At 40.2% G+C, this 22,803-nt stretch overlaps 1 protein-coding gene across 1 annotated transcript in view; it reads right to left on the bottom strand.

The window, feature by feature from the left end:
• The window catches only part of LOC127572902 (dedicator of cytokinesis protein 8-like), a 134,596-nt gene that overhangs the window by 93,171 nt on the left and 18,622 nt on the right, over nt 1-22,803 (bottom strand). Inside the window, 2 exon segments of the mRNA XM_052020629.1 lie at nt 17,243-17,405; nt 21,378-21,471. Of these exon segments, the coding sequence (XP_051876589.1) occupies nt 17,243-17,405; nt 21,378-21,471 (257 nt within the window).

Here is a 22,803-nt window from a genome sequence, read left to right on the forward strand (position 1 = left end):
TAGCAGTGGCAACTTCCTCAGAATGAAGGAGTCATGTATGGTTTCTGGAAAGATTACATTCATGATGAGGAAATGTTTCACTTGGCCAACAACAAGTTGCTCACTGAAGGAGAGGAAGCCTTTTCCATTGGTTGAAATGCTCTGGGTTATTAAGGAGAGCCCTTAAGGACACATGAATGCTGTTAATGGCTGCTTGCACTTGTGAGGGGGAGGGGGGGAGCAGTAATGCTGGAAAATCCCAGAGCCCAAGATGTCACTTGGTCATCACTGAAATCAGAATAAGTGAAATCATTTTTTCATGAACACAGTGTGAACTCTCTGATGGAAGATGTGGCAGAGATCTGCTGTGGCCATTTGAAAGATGGTGCGGTGATGAAGCTGAGCGTCTGCATGTCCTTGACCCTCACGGAGAGAGTAGTCCAGTAACAAGAGTTTGATGGAAGATATTTCCGCAGAATGTGCGGTATCTTGGTGATGACAGTATGGGAAAGCTTGAGCTGCAAATACATTGTTTGTCGGAGAGATTAGGCTGGGGTATGGTGCCTCTGGTGACTTTGTGGAGGTAGGTCTATGTAGATGGGCATGTCTTTGCCTCCTTTCCCGAGGTCCCCAACCCACCCTGAGTGGCCAGTTTGGTTATAATGATGCCTCCAGTAATGGAGTGCTGTGAGCAGTGTCACCACTGAGGTACCCATTGAATGAACCCAGTAACTAAATGCAGGAGAAAGCGCTCACTGTTAGTGTAGCACACTTTGTGGACTTTGGAAGGTGGTTGAGCTGCCTGCAGTTATGAAGCTGTCCAGGCAGGTACTCTGGTGTCAGTAGAGTGTCCTCCTAAATAGTGAATGTTGCAAGACTGTCGCTGTTGAAAGTTTTGAACTCTAATTTCTATCAGTATTCGGTGGAAATGTTCTTTGTCAACTAGTGTACAGATGGTGGGAAAATATCAAGTGTGCTAATATAACTGGCACGTGAAAGTGTCTGGTCCAACTTCACAACCGGGAATGATCATTAGCACAATTTACTCCAGGTAAAAATCAACATTGGATCACATAGTACTTAAGAAACAATTTCTTGGCTGATATATTGCTGTAAGACTTACTACTCACACAGCACTTCACAGGTCACAGCACTTAAACACAATGGTAACCTGTGGAAACCTAGGATGTGCTTTGCTTCGGAATACATGCTCTGCTTTGGAATATGCGTCAGTGTGATGATATTTGGCAGCTGTGTCCTGCAGCCTGGTGGGAATGTAGATGAAAGTGCTGGCTGAGTTCAGTGAGGGATGTAAATATTGTGTAGGTTTGTTGGAGAAAACCCTCACTGTTACATGCAGCACATTCCATGAATGTTGGAAGGTGTCTAGGCAGCCTGCTGTCAGCACTTTCTGGCAGTTACTGATAGTTTGCACTAACTGGAAATAATACAAAATCTGAACAACACTGCACTTTAAAAACAAAAGCTTTAAAAAGTAATTTTACTATTACTACCAAAGAGCTGTTCAACAACTCCACATTGACAATGGAGGGTAATCAACTCACTCCACTTGTCAATTCTTCAATATCCTGACTCTTTAGTTATTTGCATCTCTTTCAGCAACAATCCACCATTGCTATCATCCATCTAGTTTTCTTCAGACTCTTGCTCAATATTCCTCTCTATGAAGTGTTGTGAAATGCATTCTGGCCATTTCCATTCTTTAGTTGCAGCCAAACCATCACCACCTTTCTTGGACTCATTCTTCTTCAATTTTCATTCTTTGATTTCCCGTTAACCCATTTCTCTCTGTTCTTGCTCATCAGCTTTCACGATCCAACACAGATCCACATCTTTGGCCTTTCATTTCCAATTTCATCCATCAAAATCAGTAGAGACCATTCCAATATTTGACAGTGGCAATTTAGGAGATCTTTTGTAGGCTCTCACTTCCTCATCCCTTTGTGAGAGGGATGATGACCTACAAGTTTGTGGTAGGCATTCATTTAAATAACCTTGTGTCAAATCAAGGATTTTAATGATGCCAAGGCTTAAAATGGATGCAAGTATTTCAAAAGGGCACATGACTTTCCAAGATAATGTACTGGCATGAATCTAACTACAGATTACTGGAGATATTTCTCTATTCCCATTCTGACTGGTATGCCTCCTGCAGGTCATGCACTTCCCATTCAGTGCATCTTCTGGGTCAAATATGTGCTGGTCTTCAGAAAACACAGGTCTACCAAACTCGCTTGGCAGGATTTATGATTTTTTGTTGATTTATGAAGTTTTAAAAATTACTTAAGTTCAGGAATAAAAAATATGCCTCAAAGTAATGTTTATATGATCTGAAAGAGTGTTGTCATGAGATCTTAAGGGAAACAGAAGGTGAAGAAACACAAAAATTGTGCACAAGATTTTATACAATACACACAAAATGCCGGAGGAACTCAGCAGATCAGACAGCATCTAATGAGGGAAATAAAAAGCCGACGTTTCAGGTCAAGACCCTTCATCAGTCCTGAAACGTCGGCTTTTTATTTCCCTCCATAGATGCTGCCTGACTTGTTAAGTTCCTCCAGCATTTTGGGTATACTGCTCCAGATTCCAGCATATGTAGAATCTCTTATGTCACAAGATCTTATAGTGGATTTCATACTCTCTTACAACATGGAAAGGGCCATTCGGCTCATCAAGTCTGTGTGACTCTCAGAGCATTCCCATCAATCCCATTCCCCCACTTGTTTCCCTGTAACCTATTTTCTCTCATGTGCCCATCAACTCCTCCTGATTCACCTACCACCCACCTACATTAAGGGTAATAGACAGAAACCAGTTAATCAATCATTGATAGCTTGCAAAGACTGTGGAGCTGGCTGAGCCAGCTATCAAAGATATTTCAGTTGTTTCACGGCTGGGCTCATTCTGTCCCTCATCCCTCTGAAGTGACCATGTTATGTTATGCAAGGCCTCCCATGATGGAGGACCCTGACCTATAGGATCTGGACAACATTTACCAGTCAGTCAAATCAGGGGGATTTGTTCCCCATGTATCCTTATGTCACGCTGACAGTAAGCTCTGGGTTTTAAACTGATTAGAATTAACTAACCCTGAAAATGTGAGCTGCTTCTGTATTTGTGGAACATTGCCAGAGTGAATGTTGTGTCTGGTTATATTATAGTTGCTTAGACATACAAATTTCTCTTCTCAGTCTGTAGCAGAGATCCAAAACCATCTTGTCAATGAAGTATTGGTGCTGATGAAGGCTCAGCAGCTGCAGATCAATGAACAGAACCATCAGATTCAACAACTGAAGAACAAGGTCTGTGAACTCTGACTTCAAAAATTATTGGACACTTGTGGTGCTTGTGGATAGGGACTGTGACTACTATACTTTTGCAATAAATAATTCCCACTAAAGCACGGTGCAAAGTCATAAATATAAATATATTGGGGAAAAGAAAAAGCAATGAGATGTGATATATATAATATAGAAAGCACATCTCATTGCTATATATATATTATATATAACTATATATATATATATTATATATATATATAAACTATAAATTGAGCAATGTTTTGGTCATTTAATTCAGCATATTTAAAATGGTTATTAATTATTTCATGGCAAGAACTGAAGACAGAAGTTAAAAACAAACAAAAAAAGTGCCTAAAACATATCAGCCCCTTCGTGGTGATGAATCTCTGGGCTTCTCTGGCCTAGAGAACTATGGAAGCGAGATCATTAGAAGCATTTGAAGTGGAGTGAAAGATTGGGAGATGGAGAGCATGTGATCTGGCACAAAGGAGTTGAGCCCTAAGGTAGATCAGCTATGATCATACTGAATAGCAGAGCAGGCTTGAAGGGCTGGGTAGCCTATCCCTGCTCCTATTCTCTTGTGCTCGTGTGTTCAGGGAAGATAAACCTTATGGAGTTTGGCCTACATATGACTCTGGACTCACCAAGATGGTTGATTTTTATATCCCCTCTGAAAGAGCTTTGCCAGCCACTCAGTTCAAGAGAAATTAGGGATGGGTTATAAATGCTGGCATGAAATCAGTTTTGAGTAACCTTTTGAACGATTAAACAATTCAAATCCATTAGCTTTAGACAGTTACTTGAAAATAATTGCTCCTAATAACACCAGTTCCTGTGGTAAAGAAATCCTTCCCCTGTGCCAACTCCCAGCAGCAGCTCACTTACCCAGAAAATTTCACAAAAGCATAGGAAAATTATATTACATTTGATTGTCAGTTCAAATGTCTTTTAACAAGATCTTCCATTATCCTCCCCCCACTTGCCCCCTCCCAACTCCCCTGTATGAAGGTTTTGAATAGAGCCTTAGAGCCCAGGGACGGTTACAACTTCAGGAAAAGGAAAGGAAACAGCTCCACCAATCAACAGAACACTTCAGTCTCATCTAACAGTGAGTATATCTTTACAACATTACTCTGCAGGAAACCTATGATAAGTTATGATAAGTTTGGGACAACTTATTTATAAGTTGTCCTAAACACACCATGGATAGTAGTTGAAATGCTGACATAATTCTTTCCTGCTCCAACATACTTTACTGCAATGCCAAATCAGAGGGTCTATTGTAAGTTGTTATTCTCCTTTGGTACCTCAGACCTTAGAGTAACAAAGAATGCCTTCTGCTGCTGCACTCTCAAATGGCATCAATTGGGAGGTATGGGTGAAGCTTTGGTATTAGCTGATGAACAAGACATTGAAGTTTATTGCCCTACAATGGCTTGAAAAATATTGAAACCACACTCTGCAATCTCTATTTAATTTGTCTTTAGGGAGTATTCTACTTCAACTAAAATATCCTGATTAATTCAGTGTTTTCAGAACTGAGTAAATCTCATCAGTGTTGTTACCTAATGCATTGTGCTTACAGCCCATGTTATTATAAGTAAGGCAATGGAATACCATCAAGAGTTTTTGGATGATGGTGAAAGTCATGTGTGCTAGATGGCCATTTCTCTCTGCTTTCTTATCTCTGTCACTATTGCAATTGAACTTTTTAATTTAACAATGACCACTCATCAGACGCACTCCATTCTTTTAATGGTCATGGTCTACCTCACTACAATGTAGCTCTGCACTCAAATCTTAAAGTAAAGGCTTCATTCCCATGATACAGACAAAATGGAATTCCTTGAAGCAGCATAAAGAACGATGCACATAAAGTCCATCTTATTTTGTGATGCCATATATGATTTAGCCCTATCATTTCTTATCTTCCAGATGATTGTTATCACATTTTCAAGAGGGGTGAAAGAACTAGTGGAGTTTATAGAATCCAGCCAAAAGGATCCCAGCCATTTCAAACATATTGCCAAATGACTGCAGGTCAGTTTGAACAGTTTTATTTCAAAAGCTGTTACACAAAGTACCTTGCCCATGCTTCATTATGCTTTATGACTCTCAAACACAGTTGAAGGAGATTGCAATGCAAATATGCAGAGTATTTTAATTTTCTTCAAAGTCCACATTAACGAGCATAATCTTCAAAGAGTTGCTGTGAACTATTATCCAGCCATATCCTGCCTCAGCTAATGTAATGGCTCTCTCCTGCCCTCTCAAACAGAATCTGGTTGGACTGTGATTCAGCAGCGATTTAATGGTTCTGTGAACTTTGATCAACCGTGGTTGGATTATAAAACTGGATTTGGGGACCCTCATGGTAAGAATTTATCACTGTTTATTTTAGAAAATGTTATTCCCCTTGCATCAATTGGATTATTAATCAGCAGTTAGACAAGAAAACATTTTTAACATCCTACTATTCCTTATGAAATGCTGTAAAACAACCTAAATTGAGCTCTCAATTAATTAGCTCCATTGTTCCTGGCACTACTTGCTTCTTACATTCTTCATTACAAATGAATGTAATAAAATATTCATCTGTGATACAGATTCTTAGCTTTTGATGTCGGCAGAACCACGGTCTAAAAATTATCTTCTATAATTTGCTCTTGCGTTTCATGACCTCAGGAAATCCAAAGAACCCGTGGCATTAAAGGGAAACAGTATCAAGAAAATTGATTAATAAAGAGTTGGAATAAATGGGTCCTATTCAGATTGACAAACTGCAACCAGTACACGGAGATCAATGCTGGGATTTTAACTATTTCCATTCCATATTAATGACTTAAATGAAGGGACCCAGAGAATTGTAGGCATATTTGCTGACAGTGCAAAAATAGGTGGGAAAGCAAATCGTGAAGAAGACAAAGAGTATTTGAAAAGGAACATAGACAGACAAATGAATGTTCAATATTGCCAGACGCAGTGTTAAGTGGGAAAGAGTAAGTTTATCGCTTTGGTAGGAAGTACAGAAAAGCTAAATTTTGTACAAATTTAGAGAAATAACAGAATGCTGCAGTGTAGAGGGATATGGGTGTCCTCTTACAGGAAACACAGAATTAGAATGCAAGTACACAAAGTAATTAGGAAGGCAAGTCAAATGTTTGCCTCCAAAGGGGATGGAGAATTTAAAAAAAACTCAAGTCTTGCTACACATGCATAGGGAGTTTGAGATACCAGATCTGTACAATTGTACCACGTGTGGAAGTTGGTCTCCTCATTTAGTGCAGGTGGGGGTTGGGGAGGTGGATAGGTTTCCATTGAAGACAGCTCGGAGAGGGTTCATTAGGTTGACTTTGGGAATGAAGGGGTTGTCTTATGAGGAAAGGTTGAGCAGAATGGGCCTATACTCACTGGAGTTTAGAAGATCTTATTGAAATGTAAGATTCTGAGGGAGGTTGACAAGGTAGATGCTGAGAGAATGTTGCCCCAGTAAGATCAGCAAAAACCGGGTGGGGGGGGGGTGTGGGGTGGGGAGTTTCAGAATAAGGGGTTGTCCATTTAAGACAGGTGAAGTAGAATTTCTTCCCCGTGAGCATTATGAATCTTTGGATTCTCCATCAAAGAATGTCGTAGAATTTAAAATCACTGAATGTATTCAAGGCCGAGATAGATAAACCTTATATAGGGACCAAGTGGGAAAGTGTAGCTGAGGACAAGATCAGATCAGCCATGATTTTAGTGAATGGTAGACCAGGCTCAGGTGCCAAGTAACTTACTCCAGCTTCTTATGTTCTTGCTCAAAACCCTTTGCAGCAAAGAAGTATGTTTGAAGTTTTGTCACTGTCATGATATAGGAAACATTGCAGCCAATGTATGCACAGGTAGATTTCCACAAACAGCAAAGTGACAATGAAGAGATAATCACTTTATCAGTGATTTTGATTGTCAGGGTAGCAGGGGTGACTCCTTGGTTGCTCTTCAAAACAGTACTACAGGATCTTACACATCTACACGAGAGCAAACAGCACTTATGTTTAGCATCGTAAATGAAAAGGAAATCTCTGACAGTGTTGCTCTCCCTCAGTTGTGCACTGGGGTACCACCTAGATCTTAGCATTCATCATCCTACAACTGTGGCAAGATTGCAACATTAAAAGACCAGATAGCAAGAAAAGCTGCACATTTGCACGTGATGTTAATTTTCTAAATGTACTGTTTTATTCCCATTCAGGTGAATTCTGGTTGGGCTTAGAAAACTTCTATCAAATTACTGGTCAGGCTGAATATGTTTTGAGAATCGAACTGCAGGACTGGAAGAAAAAGACACGACATATCGAGTACACATTTAGGCTAGGCAATGAAGAAAACAGCTACAGTTTGCAAATCGGTCAAGTTTTATCAGGGGATATTTCATCAGCCCTCAGCACCTGTAAAGCACTTCCATTTTCCACCAGTGATCAAGACAATGACCTTCACACCAATATAAACTGTGCTGAGCAACATTCAGGTATGATGCTGTTAATTATAAAGAACAGGTGCACTGTTTTGTGTGGTTCTAGCCCATTCAATCCTGTGGTTTCAATTATCACAATTTCCATTATAACAGTGACTTAAAAGCCTTTAACTCAATGCACAGCACCATGGAGTGTCATGAAGTCATAAAAAGTGCCAAAAAAATGCAAGCCTTTCTTTAATTTGTGTTAGTTGACCTTTATCTTAGTAACCAGCAGATGCTACAATTGATTTCAATACCCCAAAATGAGGAGAGAGAGCAAAAAAATTGCAGGTTAGTTCTCGGTCCTGAATTTAGCCATTGACCACTAGGTGTGAGTGTGGCTGCTTATCAAGGGTATGATTACATTGTACAATGGTGCTGTTTGCGACTGAAGTGGATGTGCACATGGTTGAGAGTGCACAAATGGCCATTTAGAGACAGAAGGGAAAAGGCTGCTGCACTTTAATTGTACCACTGCAAAGAGAAAACTGACAACCTTTGTACTTGAAGAGGGGAATAAAAGACAAGAAAATAAACAGAAATATTGAAAATAAGAACAGAAGTTGGCTATCTGGTCTTTGAGCCTGTTCCACCATTCAATACAATCATGGCTGATCCTCTATCTCAATACTATATTTCTGGTCTCTCCATGTATCCCCTTTGTGTCTAGGAATCTATCCGGCTCCTTCTTAATATATTCAGTGACTGGTAGAGAATTCCACAGGATCACCAGCTTCTGAGTGAAGAAATTTCTCCTCCTCTAAGTCCAAAATATCTTCTCCTGTATCCTGAGACAATGCATCTTTCTTATAGATTTCACAGCCAAGGGAAGTTTCCTCCCACATCCAGTTTGTCCAGCCCTGTCAAAATTGGGTACATTTCAATGAAATGCCCTCTAATTCTTCTAAACTCTAGTGGACATGGGCCTAGCCAACACAATCTCTCCTTGTATAATAGTCCTGCTATCCCAGGAATCAGTCTGGACAACCTTTGTTGCATTCCCCCTGTTGCCGGTATCTCCTGTTTTAGGTAAGGAGAACAAGATTGCATATGATCCTCAAGATGTGGTCTCACCAAGGCCATATATAAAAGTAGCAAGACACCCATGTTCCTAAACACAAAACACAAAGGCCAACATACCATTTGTCTTCTCATCTGCTTGCTGCAGCATCATGTTTGCTTTCTGTGACTGGTGTATATGGACCCACAGGTCCCTTTGAATGGCAGAATTTCCCAATCCATCACTGCCTTTCTGTTTTTCCTCCCAAAGAAGATGACTTCACCTTTATCTATGTTATACTGCATCTGCCATACATTTGCCCATTCCCTCAACTTGTCTAAATCATCTTGAAGCCTCTTTGCATCCTCATCACAACTCGCAATCCCACCCATTTCCTACCATTGACAAATTTACAATTGGTTCCATCATCCAGTGTATACAGTCTGCCGCCACATTATGGCAATTCAGGTAATGGAAATTCGCCCTTACTGAAGTCACAAATTACTACCATAAAAATTTGAGATACAGAATAAAAATTCGCTCTTACAGAATTTATATAGAAATAAATAAAACACAAAATGTGTATCGAGAAATGAACTAGTTTACAAAGGACAATGATCACAGGCAACCAATTCATAGCAGGAGGCCACTTCAGGGATTTGCTTTGGAAACTGACAAGGCAATTTCTTCCATTTATACTTGAACAATGATATTTTGTCAAACAATGTAACATCTGTTTCCACTTAATTAAAACAACAACCCTTTCTCTCTGCCTATAATATGATCAGAATTCCCCTGACTATAGACTATGCATCCGCAGGGGCACTTCTGTTGAGAGAAAAGCTTCCTGTAGGATTGCATCTCCACTTATAGTATAGGATTCAATGGGAAAAAAGGGTTCCATGTTACAGAAGACAATGATATGCATGGTTTTCTAGAAACAAAACTCCTTCATATCACAGGGGTATATTGTATTGTGAGCATTCATCCATGAGATATCTTACTTAACACTGCCTACTATGCTGAGAAAACATTTATTCCTACTGGCCCCTTATCTTGAAGGTATATTTTCTTGTTCGAGACTCTCCCACTAGTGAAAACATCTGGACATCTACCCTATCATGTCCCCCTAAGGGTCTCATATGTTTCAATAAAATCACCCCTCATTCTTCTGAACTCTGAACAATACACACCTAAACTGTTTGGTCTCTCTTAATACGATAATCCTCTCATCCCAGGAATTAGCCTGGTAAATTGCTTTTGGAAAGCCTCCTGTGCTAGGTAAGGGGACCAAAACTGCACATTACTCCAGCTGCGGCCTTACTAACCCAGTACAATTATAACAAAGATTCCTTATTTCTGAACTCCAACTCCTTTCAATACACCATTTGCAGTCTTTCTCCATTTTGATAATAATCTGCCTTTTGATCCCTCTTGCCTAATTCCATGACCTCACAATATCTTGCATTTGCTTGATAGAAGGTTAATGTATCCTGATAATCTACAGCAGTGAAAGAAATCCATGAAAATCCACTTGGCGCATTTTTATTTTTAGATATCTGATTTGGATGAGAGTCACAACCATCCCACTCAGATATCAACCTGAGCTCCTTCCTAAAAATTTGTAGGAAGAGACATTTGTGTCATGGTGATTTGACTGAGTTTGTTGCAAACTTGAAATCAGAGATGTAATCTTTCTGCTCACAGGTGGCTGGTGGTTCAGTGCATGTGGGGAATCAAATCTGAACGGGAAATACCTTAAGAAGCAGGATCAACAGACGACCAGAATCGGAAGAAAGGAATTTTCTGGAAGTCTTGGAAAGGCAATTACTACTCATTTAAATCCACGCGACTGATGATCCAGCCAGGATGGATTATGAACTAAGAAAATATCCCAAGCTTTTGTGAACTTGAGAGCAGCAGCATTAAGTTTTACATTCCAGGTTTATTTATAGCCCTCAGTATGACAACTGATGTCACATGCTGTAATAAAAACAAAAAACGCTGAGACGCTCAACAAGTCAGGCAGTGTCTGTGGAAAGAGAAAGAAAGTTAATATTTTGGGTCAATGATCTTTCATCAGAAATGGAAACAGGAGGGAACACAAGTGTGGTTGAAGCTGCAGAGACAGGGTGGGGCCAAAGAAAAGAGGGAATGACTGTGATAGGGTGAAGACCAAGGTTGTCCTGGTGATACAATTACTTTTGATATTAACAATGGGCAATGACTACTTTTTTGAAAGGTTATATGTCTAGAGGAATTTACACTGAGAAAGTGATTGAGGACAGGTAGAAAACCAAGATAATGCAGGTAACAAAGCTCCTGGTGCCAATGCCTGAACAACCTTTGTCCCTTTGTTCTATTTATTCTGTTCTTCTTTTTTTGACAGAACTGGAGACTTCTGATGTAATAGTGACACCGTTTCTCATGCTTCACAGATGCTACCAGATTTACTGATTTACAGATTTACTCTTTTACTTTAGATTTCCAGCAACTGCTGTGTTCTGCATCTCAGAGCCCAGCATGCTGCTAATTTTTTACTCTCTAATTGCCCTGGTTTACCTTCTCCTATTTAATTCCTCCATATAGATCAGCTTTGATTAAAATGCATTCTTTTCTTGTCAAAGTAACTGTGTAACCCTGACATCAGCCTATTACTGAACATCCCCTTTGCTCTCTCCATACCCTGCTCCATTTTAGCAATCTAAACTACACAGATTCCTCACTTTTTCTCCTACTAATGAAAGATCATTGACCCGAAATATTAACTTTAACTTTTCTTTCCACAGATGCTGCCTGATCTGTTTCCCCAGCATTTTCTGTTTTATTTTAGGTTTTCTGCATTTGTGGTCTTTTGCTTTTCGATTAAAATTTATCCTCATTCAGCGCAATTGCCAATGAAGCTTATCAGAGAGTACTAGACGTCAACTCCAAGCTCCATTCTGTTCTGGGACTCGGAACCCTACACACATCCATGGAGCTATAGTCTGAACAGGCAGTTGCTTCATCTATCCATTGATAAACCTCTACTGAAAATAGCTGTGGGCAGATCACATGCCTGAATCAGTGTGATATCTTGAAGTCATTACAATCAATTTCACCAAAATTAGAATCAATTCCTCATGTTGGTAGAATGTTCAAAGTGCCTGTTTGATGTAAACCTTATGTGACCAAGCTTGAAAACCTGATTTTCAACTGAATGGTAAAGCCCAGTTTAAACTGAATCTAGATGAAGAAAGTCCCATCATTGAACCATCGTAACTCTAACCTCACACTGACTTCAAACAGTAGGGTAATTCCATTGGCTTCAGGGTTCCTGGGTGGGAGGGGTAGCATTGGATTCAGAGACAAGTGATCACCATTGCTGAGGGAAGCATGTTTTTTAACCAGCTGTGGGTTTTGCCCACAATGGTAGAACCCAGTCAACTTTCACTGGTCTGGCTCACACATAAAGATCAAAGGAAGTGAATCCACCTCCAATCACAAGATCACAAGATCACAAGATAAGGGAGCAGAAGCAGGCCATTCGGCCCATCGAGTCTGCTCCAAGGAAAAGGGAAAAAGAAATGGGGTGGGAAAAAAAGAGAGAGAAAAAAAAAAACTATTCTAATCCCATTTGCCAGCCTTATCCCCATATCCCTTGATACCCTGACTATTTAGATATCTGTCTATCTCCTCCTTGAACACCCCACTGATCTGGCCTCCACTGCTGTGCGTGGCAAGGAGTTCCACAATTTCACCACCCTCTGGGTAAAGAAACTTCTCCTCATCTCTGTCTTGAAACTGTACCCTCTAATTCTAAGATTGTGCCCTCTGGTCCTGGACACGCCCACCAAGGGAAACAGCCTAGCCACATCTACTCTATCCTTACCTGTCAACATTTTAAATGTCGCTACGAGGTCCCCTCTCATCCTTCTGTACTCCAGCGAGTACAGTCCAAGAGCCGACAAACGCTCATCGTACTTAAGCCCTTTCATTCCTGGAATCATTCTCGTAAATCTCCTCTGAACCCTCTCCAACGTCAGCACATCCTTCCTAAGATGCGGGGCCCAAAACTGCGCACAGTATTCCAAATGAGGCCTCACTAGCGCCCCGTAGAGCCTCATCAACACTTCCTTACTTTTATACACTATACCTCTCGAGATGAATGCCAACATAGCATTCGCTTTCTTAACCACCGATCCAACCTGGTGGTTAACTTTTAAGGTATCTTGTATAAGTACCCCCAAGTCCCTTTGTACTACCGCACTATCAATCTTCTCTCCTTCTAGATAATAATCTACCCGCTTATTTCTACTTCCAAAGTGTACAACTGCACATTTCTCAACATTGAATCTCATCTGCCATTTTCTTGCCCATTCTCCTAAACTGTCTAGGTCCCTCTGCATTCTTTCTATTTCCTCTATGCTCCCTACTCCTCCACTTATCTTGGTGTCATCCGCAAACTTAGCCACACAACCATTTATTCCATCATCCAAATCATTGATGTACAAGCAAATCAATTTACATTTGGTTGCTTTGGACAGGACAGCAGGAAATTGAAACTGCAAAAGGATACGTTACCCAAAGTGCAGTCATAATAGCATGTAAGAGCAACCTTCTGTATGCTCTGCACTTCAGAGAGTCATACAGCATGGAAACAGGCCCTTCAGCCCAACGTCCATGCCAACTGTGTTGCCCAGTGAGCTAGTCCCATCTGCCTGCGTTTGGCCCATAGCCTTCTAAACCCCTACCATTCATGTACTTAACTAGATGGCTTTTAAATATTGCTAATGTGCCCACCTCAACCACTATTTCTGACAGCTCATCCCAAATACGCACCACCCTTTTGCGTGAAGAAGCTGCCCCTGATGTCCCTTTGAAATCTCTGATCTTAAACCTATGCCCTCTTGTTTTTAGCATCTGCTCCCTGGGAAAAAGACGATGTGCTTTCACCCTGTCTTTGTCCCTCATGATCTTATATAACTCTAATCAGGTCACGCCCTCAATCTCCAATGTTCCAGGGAATAAAGTCCTAGTCTATGCAACCTCTTCTTGTAACTTTTCTGCACTCTTTCTACTTTAATAACATCTTTCCTATAACAGGATGACCAAAACTGTACACAATACTCCAAGTGCGGCCTCACCAATGTCTTGTATAACTGCAACGTAACTTCCCAACTCCTACACTCAATGCACTGACTGATGAAGGCCAGCATGCCAAACAGCTTTTACACCACCCTATATTCCTGTGACATCGCTTTCAGCAAACTATGCACTTGTACTCCTAGGTCCCTCTGTTCCATAACACTCCCCAGGGCCCTACCATGCACTGTATGTGTTAACTTGGTTTGATCTCTCAAAATGCTATACCTCACATTTATCTGGATTGAAAGCCATTTGCCAATCCTTGGCCCACATACCTAGCTGATCAAGATATGGAGGAATTTAAGTTAGAGAGATATGTGGGAGGAAGGGGTTAGATAGTCTTAGGTGTGGTTTGAAGGTCGGCACAACATGGTGGGCCGAAGGGCCTGTATTGTGCTGTATTGTTCTATGGTAAGATCCCTCTGCAATTTTTCATAACCTTCTGCACTATCTGCAACACCACCTACTTTCGTATCACCCGCAAACTTAACTAACCTTGTTACTTACTATCCTTACTTACCATGGCTTGTACATTCACATCCAAACCACTTATATAAATTACAAACAACAAAGGTCCCAGCACTGACCCCTGTGGCTCACCACTAGACACAGGCCTCCAGTCTGAGAAACAACCCGTGACCATCACCCTCTGCTTTATACTACTGAGCGAATTACGAATCCAATCGGCTTTCTCCCCCTGGATCCCATGTGATTTAACCTTTCAGACTAGCCTGCATGAGGAACCTTATCAAAGGCCTTGCTAAAGTCCATTTAGACAATATCCACTGCCCTACCCTCATCTACCCTCTTGGTTACCTCCTCAAAGAACTCCAAGAGATTTGTCAGACATGACTTCCCATGCACAAAGCCACAAATGCAGAAAGATTGTTCTGAATCAGACCCTGTCTCTCCAAATGTTGGTAGATCCTGTCATGTTGTCATAGATCCTGTGACTACATGTTGCAAGTTACTTGGCATTTTCAACATACTATTATTTCACTCTAAGTTTTCAGAAATTTTAATTTCTACTTTCCTGAATTTATCAATAATTATTTCATAAATATATAAGTGTGTACAACATGTACTATGTTGATTTCGGACATGGATCATGGGTTCCAAATGTTATCTGGTGTATCCAGTATACAGTATATGAATAAATATTCTAGATAAAAATGATGTGCTTATGAATATAATGCTGTGAATAGCTTCATAATCCTGGAGTTGGCAGGTACGTGTTTCAAGAGATTTAACAAAGAAGATAAAACTCAGTAAGATGGGCTGAAATCTTAATCATGATGAATCACCAGTCTCTCAAAATAACATAACGAGTCTGTTGAATTCAAATTAGATCATTTGGAATCAACTTGGGAGTGACAAATACTTTAAAATATTTTGAAAAATGTTCCTTCTTTATCCTTTTCTAGTGAATGTGGACACACCCTCTTTGAGCTAAGAAGTGCTTTTTGCAGAGTTTGCTTTTGGTATTTGTTTGACATCATTTGACTTCCTATGAAATGCGGCAGTTAAGCAAGACATCAATTCTATGAAAATGGTGGATAGAAAATGGTATACAAACTTATTAGTATTGGCAGCAGTAACTCTGGACTCAAAAATGAATCGCAGGTACTAAAATTGTATATTGAGAAATAGATTATCATTAAAGTAACTGATAAACAATGCTAACATTTCAGGTTAGTGACCTTTCATCAGAATAATCAGTTATAGTAACTGCCAACGTTAAGGATGGTGCAACTTGACCTTGAAGTGGAAAAGAAATTGTGTGCAAGTATAAAGAGAGTAGCCAATTTGTTATCAATTATTCTCTGTTACCATTTGAGACAAATCCCTACTCTTTCCTGCCCACCTGACTGCAGGCAGATGAAGACAGATATTGACGATAAAATTCAGCATCATCTTCATCTGAGGAAAATGTGAAAATCAAGATCTCAGACTTTGCACAAGGCTCATGGGATAACAGGGAGCAATGATTTCTGCACTCTCCATACTTTGAGATATGGACCACCTACAGATAGCATTTCAAATCACTGTCTCCTCAAGACTCTCCAAATCCACTGTACTTAAAAAAAGACATTAGCATCTTCTTCCAGGTCAAAATCCTCAGCATTGAGGCTCTATTTACAGCTCCAATGGACATGCTGCACTGTTCACATAACTGCACCACACTTCTTAAACTGAAGTTCTACTGCCAGCACTGTCACAAGACGTTAACAAGCGTACAAGGGAAATGATCCAAATCCCAACAAGCCCATTGACTTTTGGGAATCACTGGCCCATGAGTACTTAAAATAGAGGAGCATGCGGGATAGCATTGAGTATGTCGAGTCCTTTAATCAGGAGCACACAGAAGTCCAGCATAATCAGTAACACATCACATCCCAAACCACTCACCCCCCTGCCCTATAAAACACTCCACACCACACCTGTGGCAGAGCCTATGGATCCCACTGGCCTCATCAGCCATCCCAGGAATCCATAAAACAGGAGTGGAAGTAAGCCATCGTCAATCCCAAAGGACAGCCTGAGAAGGAAGCAGATGCAAGGTCACCCAGAAAAAATGCTTGTTAAAATGCTCACCAGTATAACCATAAAATACACAATAACTCTGAAAATAATAACCTGCATTAGAAAACAAAGCAATAAATTCACTGTTATAATAAATATAAATAAAGTATATGTATCTAAAACCATTATTTATTCCTCTATATAATACTCTGATGGATTTTATTAGTGTGGCTGAATAAGAGCAAGGAGAGATATTTCATTCTTGTCAGGCTCATTCAATAGCAAAAATCAGTTATATGAATCACTTTTCTTGATTAACACTTCCTCAAGTTCATTTTGTCCTTTATAAATGACCTATTGCTACAATGGAATCATGCATCAAGATTCTGCAAAGAATACAAACACTCCTTCTCTGGGTCAGGCTTTCAGCGTGCAAATACCAAATATATCTGAACAGGGAAGGACAAGTGGAAGACAAAATATTCTGCTGGAGCCAAAGTTTTTCCTATATTTATATTTAAGCGCATTCGGATTGTTGATTTATGTGAGACACAGTAATGCTTCATAACACTATTCCTAGACATCTCTACTCTCTAGTGACTGAATTAATAGCTTCAACTCAACTGGGTTCTCCAACAATACCTTCATCCTCAGAGACATCAGGGAAAGGGGAAATGAGTGACAGAAAATTCTGGGGAGAATGCTTCAGGAAGTAACTTGAAAATCACAATATTTATGCAAGAGGTCTGCCAATTTGCATTTTACACAGGCATTTCAAAACTGGTCCCCTACCTGTAAGTAGTATGTGGAACATAGACTTCTCGAGATGGGAACTCTAGAACTTCTTTGATTGGTCGACCACGGTTTTCAGGATAAGGCTTCACTGGCAACAGCTCAGGAGTAATGCACAATGCGGGACTCTCTCCAACAGGCAAGATCTCTACTTTTATTTGACCTGCAACATGAACAAACATGTATTTGAACAAAAGTACTCCAAAATTTAAAGTACTCCCTAACATCTTTCAGAAATGTCTACTAGCACTTCCCATATCTATTATTTTGGCAACAAAATGATCCTATGAACAGCTTGTTGTTCAGTTGTTCCATACTTTTTATTATTGATTGAGGAGGGAATGTTGATCATATCAAATGATACTGTAAGTGTATTTTCTCTGTTGTTCTTTGGCGAATGCCAATTGGATGCTCAACATGCAATGAACAAGCTGACAGGGCCTTTGCTTAGGTTTGCATCTGAAAGAAAGAACTTTGAACAAGTTGCAGCACAGAATCCTCAAGCACACAGAGTAAGCATTTATTCTTCAAGCCTTTAGGTGTGGTGCAGTTTACAACCATACCAAATATACCAGTGTGAAAAGCAACAAATTGAACCTAGTCTTCGTAAGCCTGAATATTAATACATTGAGTAACAATGATGATTGGATAATATTACTTTAATTTCACTTTTACTTCAGTCTATAGTGGTTATATGCTTACATCAGTTATACAAGAACAAGTATTTAACAAGTAGCTCTCCATACCATCTTTCAGAGCTGAATTCATCATCTATATTGTCTAGCTACCATTGGGAATATTGGCAAATAGCAAGGAGTGAAACTGGTTCCTGATAATACTATCATGACACTTGAAGTGCTGGCCCAAGTATGGTGAAGTCCAACTGAATGCGTGATTGAAATTAGTAATCTAATTGCACTGTCAAAGGCTTGAACCCGTATCATGGCATTTCATAGGCAGCTTTTGGCATCATATACTGTGTTGGCAACAATTATGATCGTTGACCTGTTGAATTGTTGAATTCCAGTTTTCAGGTCACAATGTTTTAAGGGAGCAACTCAGACCGCTGGCCACCGTTTCCCTCACTTTTCTCTTCAAAATTAACATCTTACTGGTTCCGGCCCAATGTCATTCCCCCAGCAATACTCTGTTCAAATTCCTCTAGTCCAGCTTTTGACCTTTTCACAGAAGCAAAGTAGTCCAAATCAAAAAGAACTGATTTAATTTGTGTCCACAGTGCTCTCTCACTCTCTTTTTCTGTGCAACCTTCAACAGAATAGGCCAGATCATCCTCTTCCACTGCCAGGCTCCATTTCTAAGAAACCTCACTTACTTAGATCCATCTCAACAGGTATGAATTTTAAGATATCGGATCTTGGCTTAGACACAAAATTCTCCAAGTCAACTTCAGGAAGGCACAACACATTGTCTCTAGTCTGTACTGCAGCACTGAGCCTGGCTTCCTCCTCAGGCTGAAGCATGCTTTTACCAACCCTGACATGCTGTTCTAACAGAAGTTAAATATGACAACCCCACATCCTTCACCAGAGTCCACTGACTTCCACCTGTGCATCACTGCACCTCCATCATCCTTGAACCTTCCCTTCTGAAGCCCTTTACATCACTTTTCAGCACCCCAACACAACCACCCAATACACTCTATACTGCTTCCTAAAGTCTCTAAGCTTCAGTGTATCCAAGACACTGTTGCACATTCACACTAGACCAGCACCCAACTTCATTTCTCAATTTAAACTTCTTTCTCAGAACAAAATCCTTTTGTTTTGATCATGCCCATCCAAAGTTTGCAATTATCACCCACCCTGTATTGTCCTTAAAGCTCTGTTCCTGATAATTCTGGACTTAATTGCACTTCTTTCAATATTTTTTCACCAACATCTTCAGCTAATTGAGTTCTAGTCTCAGAAACTCCCTCCCTAACTTGTTAAGTCTTACTCCTTTGCCCATCTTTCAGCTGCTGGCTCGGTTTCTAGCATCTTGAAAATGCTGCAAACATTCAGCAGGTCAGGCAGCATCTGTGCAGAGAGAAACAGAGTTAATGTTTTCAGGTCAATGACCATTCACCAGAACTGTTGATGAAAGATTCTGACGAAAAGTCATTGATCTAAAACATGACCACAGTTTCTCTTTCCACACATGCCGCCTGATCTGCTGAGTTTGTTTCAGATTTCATTTAGATTATTTGGTAGGTCACTCCCTGTAAGCTTTATACTTTTTTTCATCCTGATTCGGTCTCTTCTCCCTACACCTCAGAGTGTCACATAAATACGTTAGGTTGTCGTTCTTGCTCTTGCCTTCTGCTAATGTATTCTTTGTGTCTGACCTGTTTGACCAACCTCTTTTGTGGAACTTTATCAAATGTCTTCTGAAAATCCAAATACACCAAATCCACTGGCTCTTCTTTATCTACACAGAACTCGAGCAGATTGGACAAACATAACTTACCTTTCATAAATCCATGTCTGCTCTGCTCAATCCTACTGTTCCTTTCAAGATATTCTATTATTACATCTTTTAATATAGATTCTGGCATTTTCCCTTCCTTTGATATCAGGCTAGCAGGTCAGCAGTTCACATTTTTCTCTCTTTCTCTGTTCTTTGCATCTTCCAATCCACAGGAACAATTTTGGAATCTATAAAACCCCAGAAGACGACAACCACAGCATTCACTACCTCTAAAATGCCTCCCCTCAACAGTCTGGGATTTTGAACTTGCTGCACTAATCAAGTTGGTCATGGATTGATGAATGCACCATAAGGCTTCTGCAACTAGAAATAAACAACTGGTGAGGCAGAAAACTCTCCCCAACAGACAGTGCAGGAATGAATACAGTACTATGTTGTAAATGGCTTATGTCTTTCCTCACAATAGATTATTGAGTGCCACAGGAGCCTTGCAACATCCAGAGATTGAGCAAATAGATATCCCTTCCCACTACATGGAGCTACCTACCAAATAATCTAGATGGCAGGATGCAATAGAAGTGGAAGAGAAGATTCTGTTCCTTTTTTGACTTTACATGGTTATGTGCTTAGCCCACTTGTTCTACTCTCTCTACACTCATGACTGCATGGCCAGGCACAGCTCAAATGCCATGTATAAATTTGCCGATGACACCACTGTTGTTTGCAGAATCTCAGATGGTGATGAGGCGGGCATACAGGATTGAGGTAGATCGGCTGGTTGAGTGGTGTCGCAACAACAACCTCGCACTCAACGTCGGCAAGACCAAGGAATTGATTGTGGACTTCAGGAAGGGGAAGTCGGGAGAATACACACCAGTCCTCATTGAGGGGTCGGCGGTGGAAAGGGTGAGCAGCTTCAAGTTTCTGGGCATCAACATTTCAGAGGATCTATCCTGGGCCCAACACATTGATGCAATCATGAAGAAGGCACACCAGCAGCTCTACTTCATTAGGAGTTTGAGGAGATTTGGTACGTCACTAAAGACTCTTGCAAATTTCGACAGATGTAGGGTGGAGAGCATTCTGACTGGTTGCATCACTGCCTGTTATGGAGGATCCAACGCGCAGGATCGAAAGAGGCTGCAGAAGGTTGTCGACTCAGCCAGCTCCATCATGGTCACAACCCTCCCGGCTATTGAGGACATCTTCAAGAGGCGGTGCCTCAAGAAGGCAGCATCCAGCATTAAGGACCTTCACCACCCAGGACATGCCCTCTTCACGTTACTACCATTGGGCAGGGGGTACAGGAGCCTGAAGACCCACACTCAACATTTCAGGAACAGCTTCTTCTCTCCCGCTGTCAGACTTCTGAACAGTCCATGAACCCCTGAACGCTACCTCGTTATTCCTCTTTTGCACTATTTATTTATTTTTGTAACATAGTAATTTTTATGTCTTTATGTCTTGCACTGTACTGCTGCCACAAAACAATGAAGTTCATGACATATGTCAGTGATAATAAACCTGACTGTGATGCATGGACTGGACAGGATTTGATCAAATTCCATCATACAAGAAATCAGTCAAAATAAATTCAATGGTAACAGTTCAGACTGTCAGCTTGATTTCCCCCATTTTTGTATATTTGAGTGTCAATTTCAAACCAGCTCTGAAGTCATCTACAGTTCAAATGAAATTGAACTTCTACCTGGTATTGACCGCAATCTTCTCAGTGGTGCAGACGATCTTTTTATTTCGGCCAAGGACTTGAGCAAATCTTCATCACTCAGCTTGTCACCTTCCTATAAATAACACAACACAAAGAACTCAGCACCTAAGGATTTTCATATGGTGGAGCAAAAGGGTTACAATCTCAAAATGTAATAAAAATCGTGACTTAGTTCTAATTGTAGGTCAACCTTACACATTTCCTGTGTTTGCTTCGCATGAAAAATGAACAAGGAACAAGATTCAGAGATCTGACTGATAACATTTAAAAAACATTATGTGAGGAGAGTAACTTCATCCTTCAAGATGAGAAAGAAATGTTTCAGTTTTCACTGATATATTTGTACTGGTTCGTTTTCAAGATAAAGATTCTAAATGCCTTGCTTTAATGCCACATTGCAAGAAAATGTGAAATTGAGATGTCCAAGAAACTCTCTTACAGCAAACTAGTCAGAGGTAGGTTTGTGAACAACCAATTAAATGATTTACAGGTAGTTACCTGTGAGTTGTGGAACTGTAACCCTGCTCATGTCAGTGCATTCAAAAAAAAAAACAAGCAAAAAGAAACAAATAAAGCATTTCTGTTCAGTCTTGATTTGGTTGATATCTCTTTGAATACAGTTGTAATGCCTAAGACACTCAATTTTAAGCAGGACACTCTCACCAAGATTCTCCCACCAAACCTTAAGAAAAAAATGATAGAAGCCCTGTTAAAGACCTGACACTTTAACGACTAGTTAAACTAAAATATTGTTATCAACCCTGTGGCATTCCAAATATTGCTTGTTTTATCATTTGCAAAGGAATAATTCAAACCTTGCTTCATTGGTCCCATTTTTATATTATTGATAGTTGATCCTTAACTGATCAGAATGGGGAGATCTCTGACAATTGTTCCAGGTGAAGGAAAAGAATATGTTATCCCAATTCATAGAATTGGCAGAGAAGTAATTAAGCAAAAGACAACTATTGTAAACAAGACTTTTTTTAAATATGCCTGTTACCCTTAAGTAAATTTATTCAATATTTTAAACAAGATATTGATAGAACATAGAACAGTACAGCACAGGAACAGGCCCTTCGGCCCACTACATCCAGGCCAACCATGATGCCACTTACCAATCCCATCTGCCTGCATATGGTCCATATCCCTCTATTTCCTGTCTGTCTAAATGCCTCTTAAATGTTGCTATGGTGTCTGCTGTTCCTACCTCCCCTGGCAGCCTGTTCTGGACACCTAACACTCTCTGTATAAAAACTTGCCCTGCAAATCTTCTTTTAAACTTTTCCTCTCTCATCTTAAACCTATGCCTTCTATTATCTTACACTTCACCCTGGGGAAAAGACTCTGACTAACTACCCTATCTATACCTCTCATAATTTTATATAATTCTATCAGGTCTCCC

This window comes from Pristis pectinata, chromosome 7, assembly GCF_009764475.1.
Source record: "Pristis pectinata isolate sPriPec2 chromosome 7, sPriPec2.1.pri, whole genome shotgun sequence".
Lineage (NCBI taxonomy): Eukaryota > Metazoa > Chordata > Chondrichthyes > Rhinopristiformes > Pristidae > Pristis > Pristis pectinata.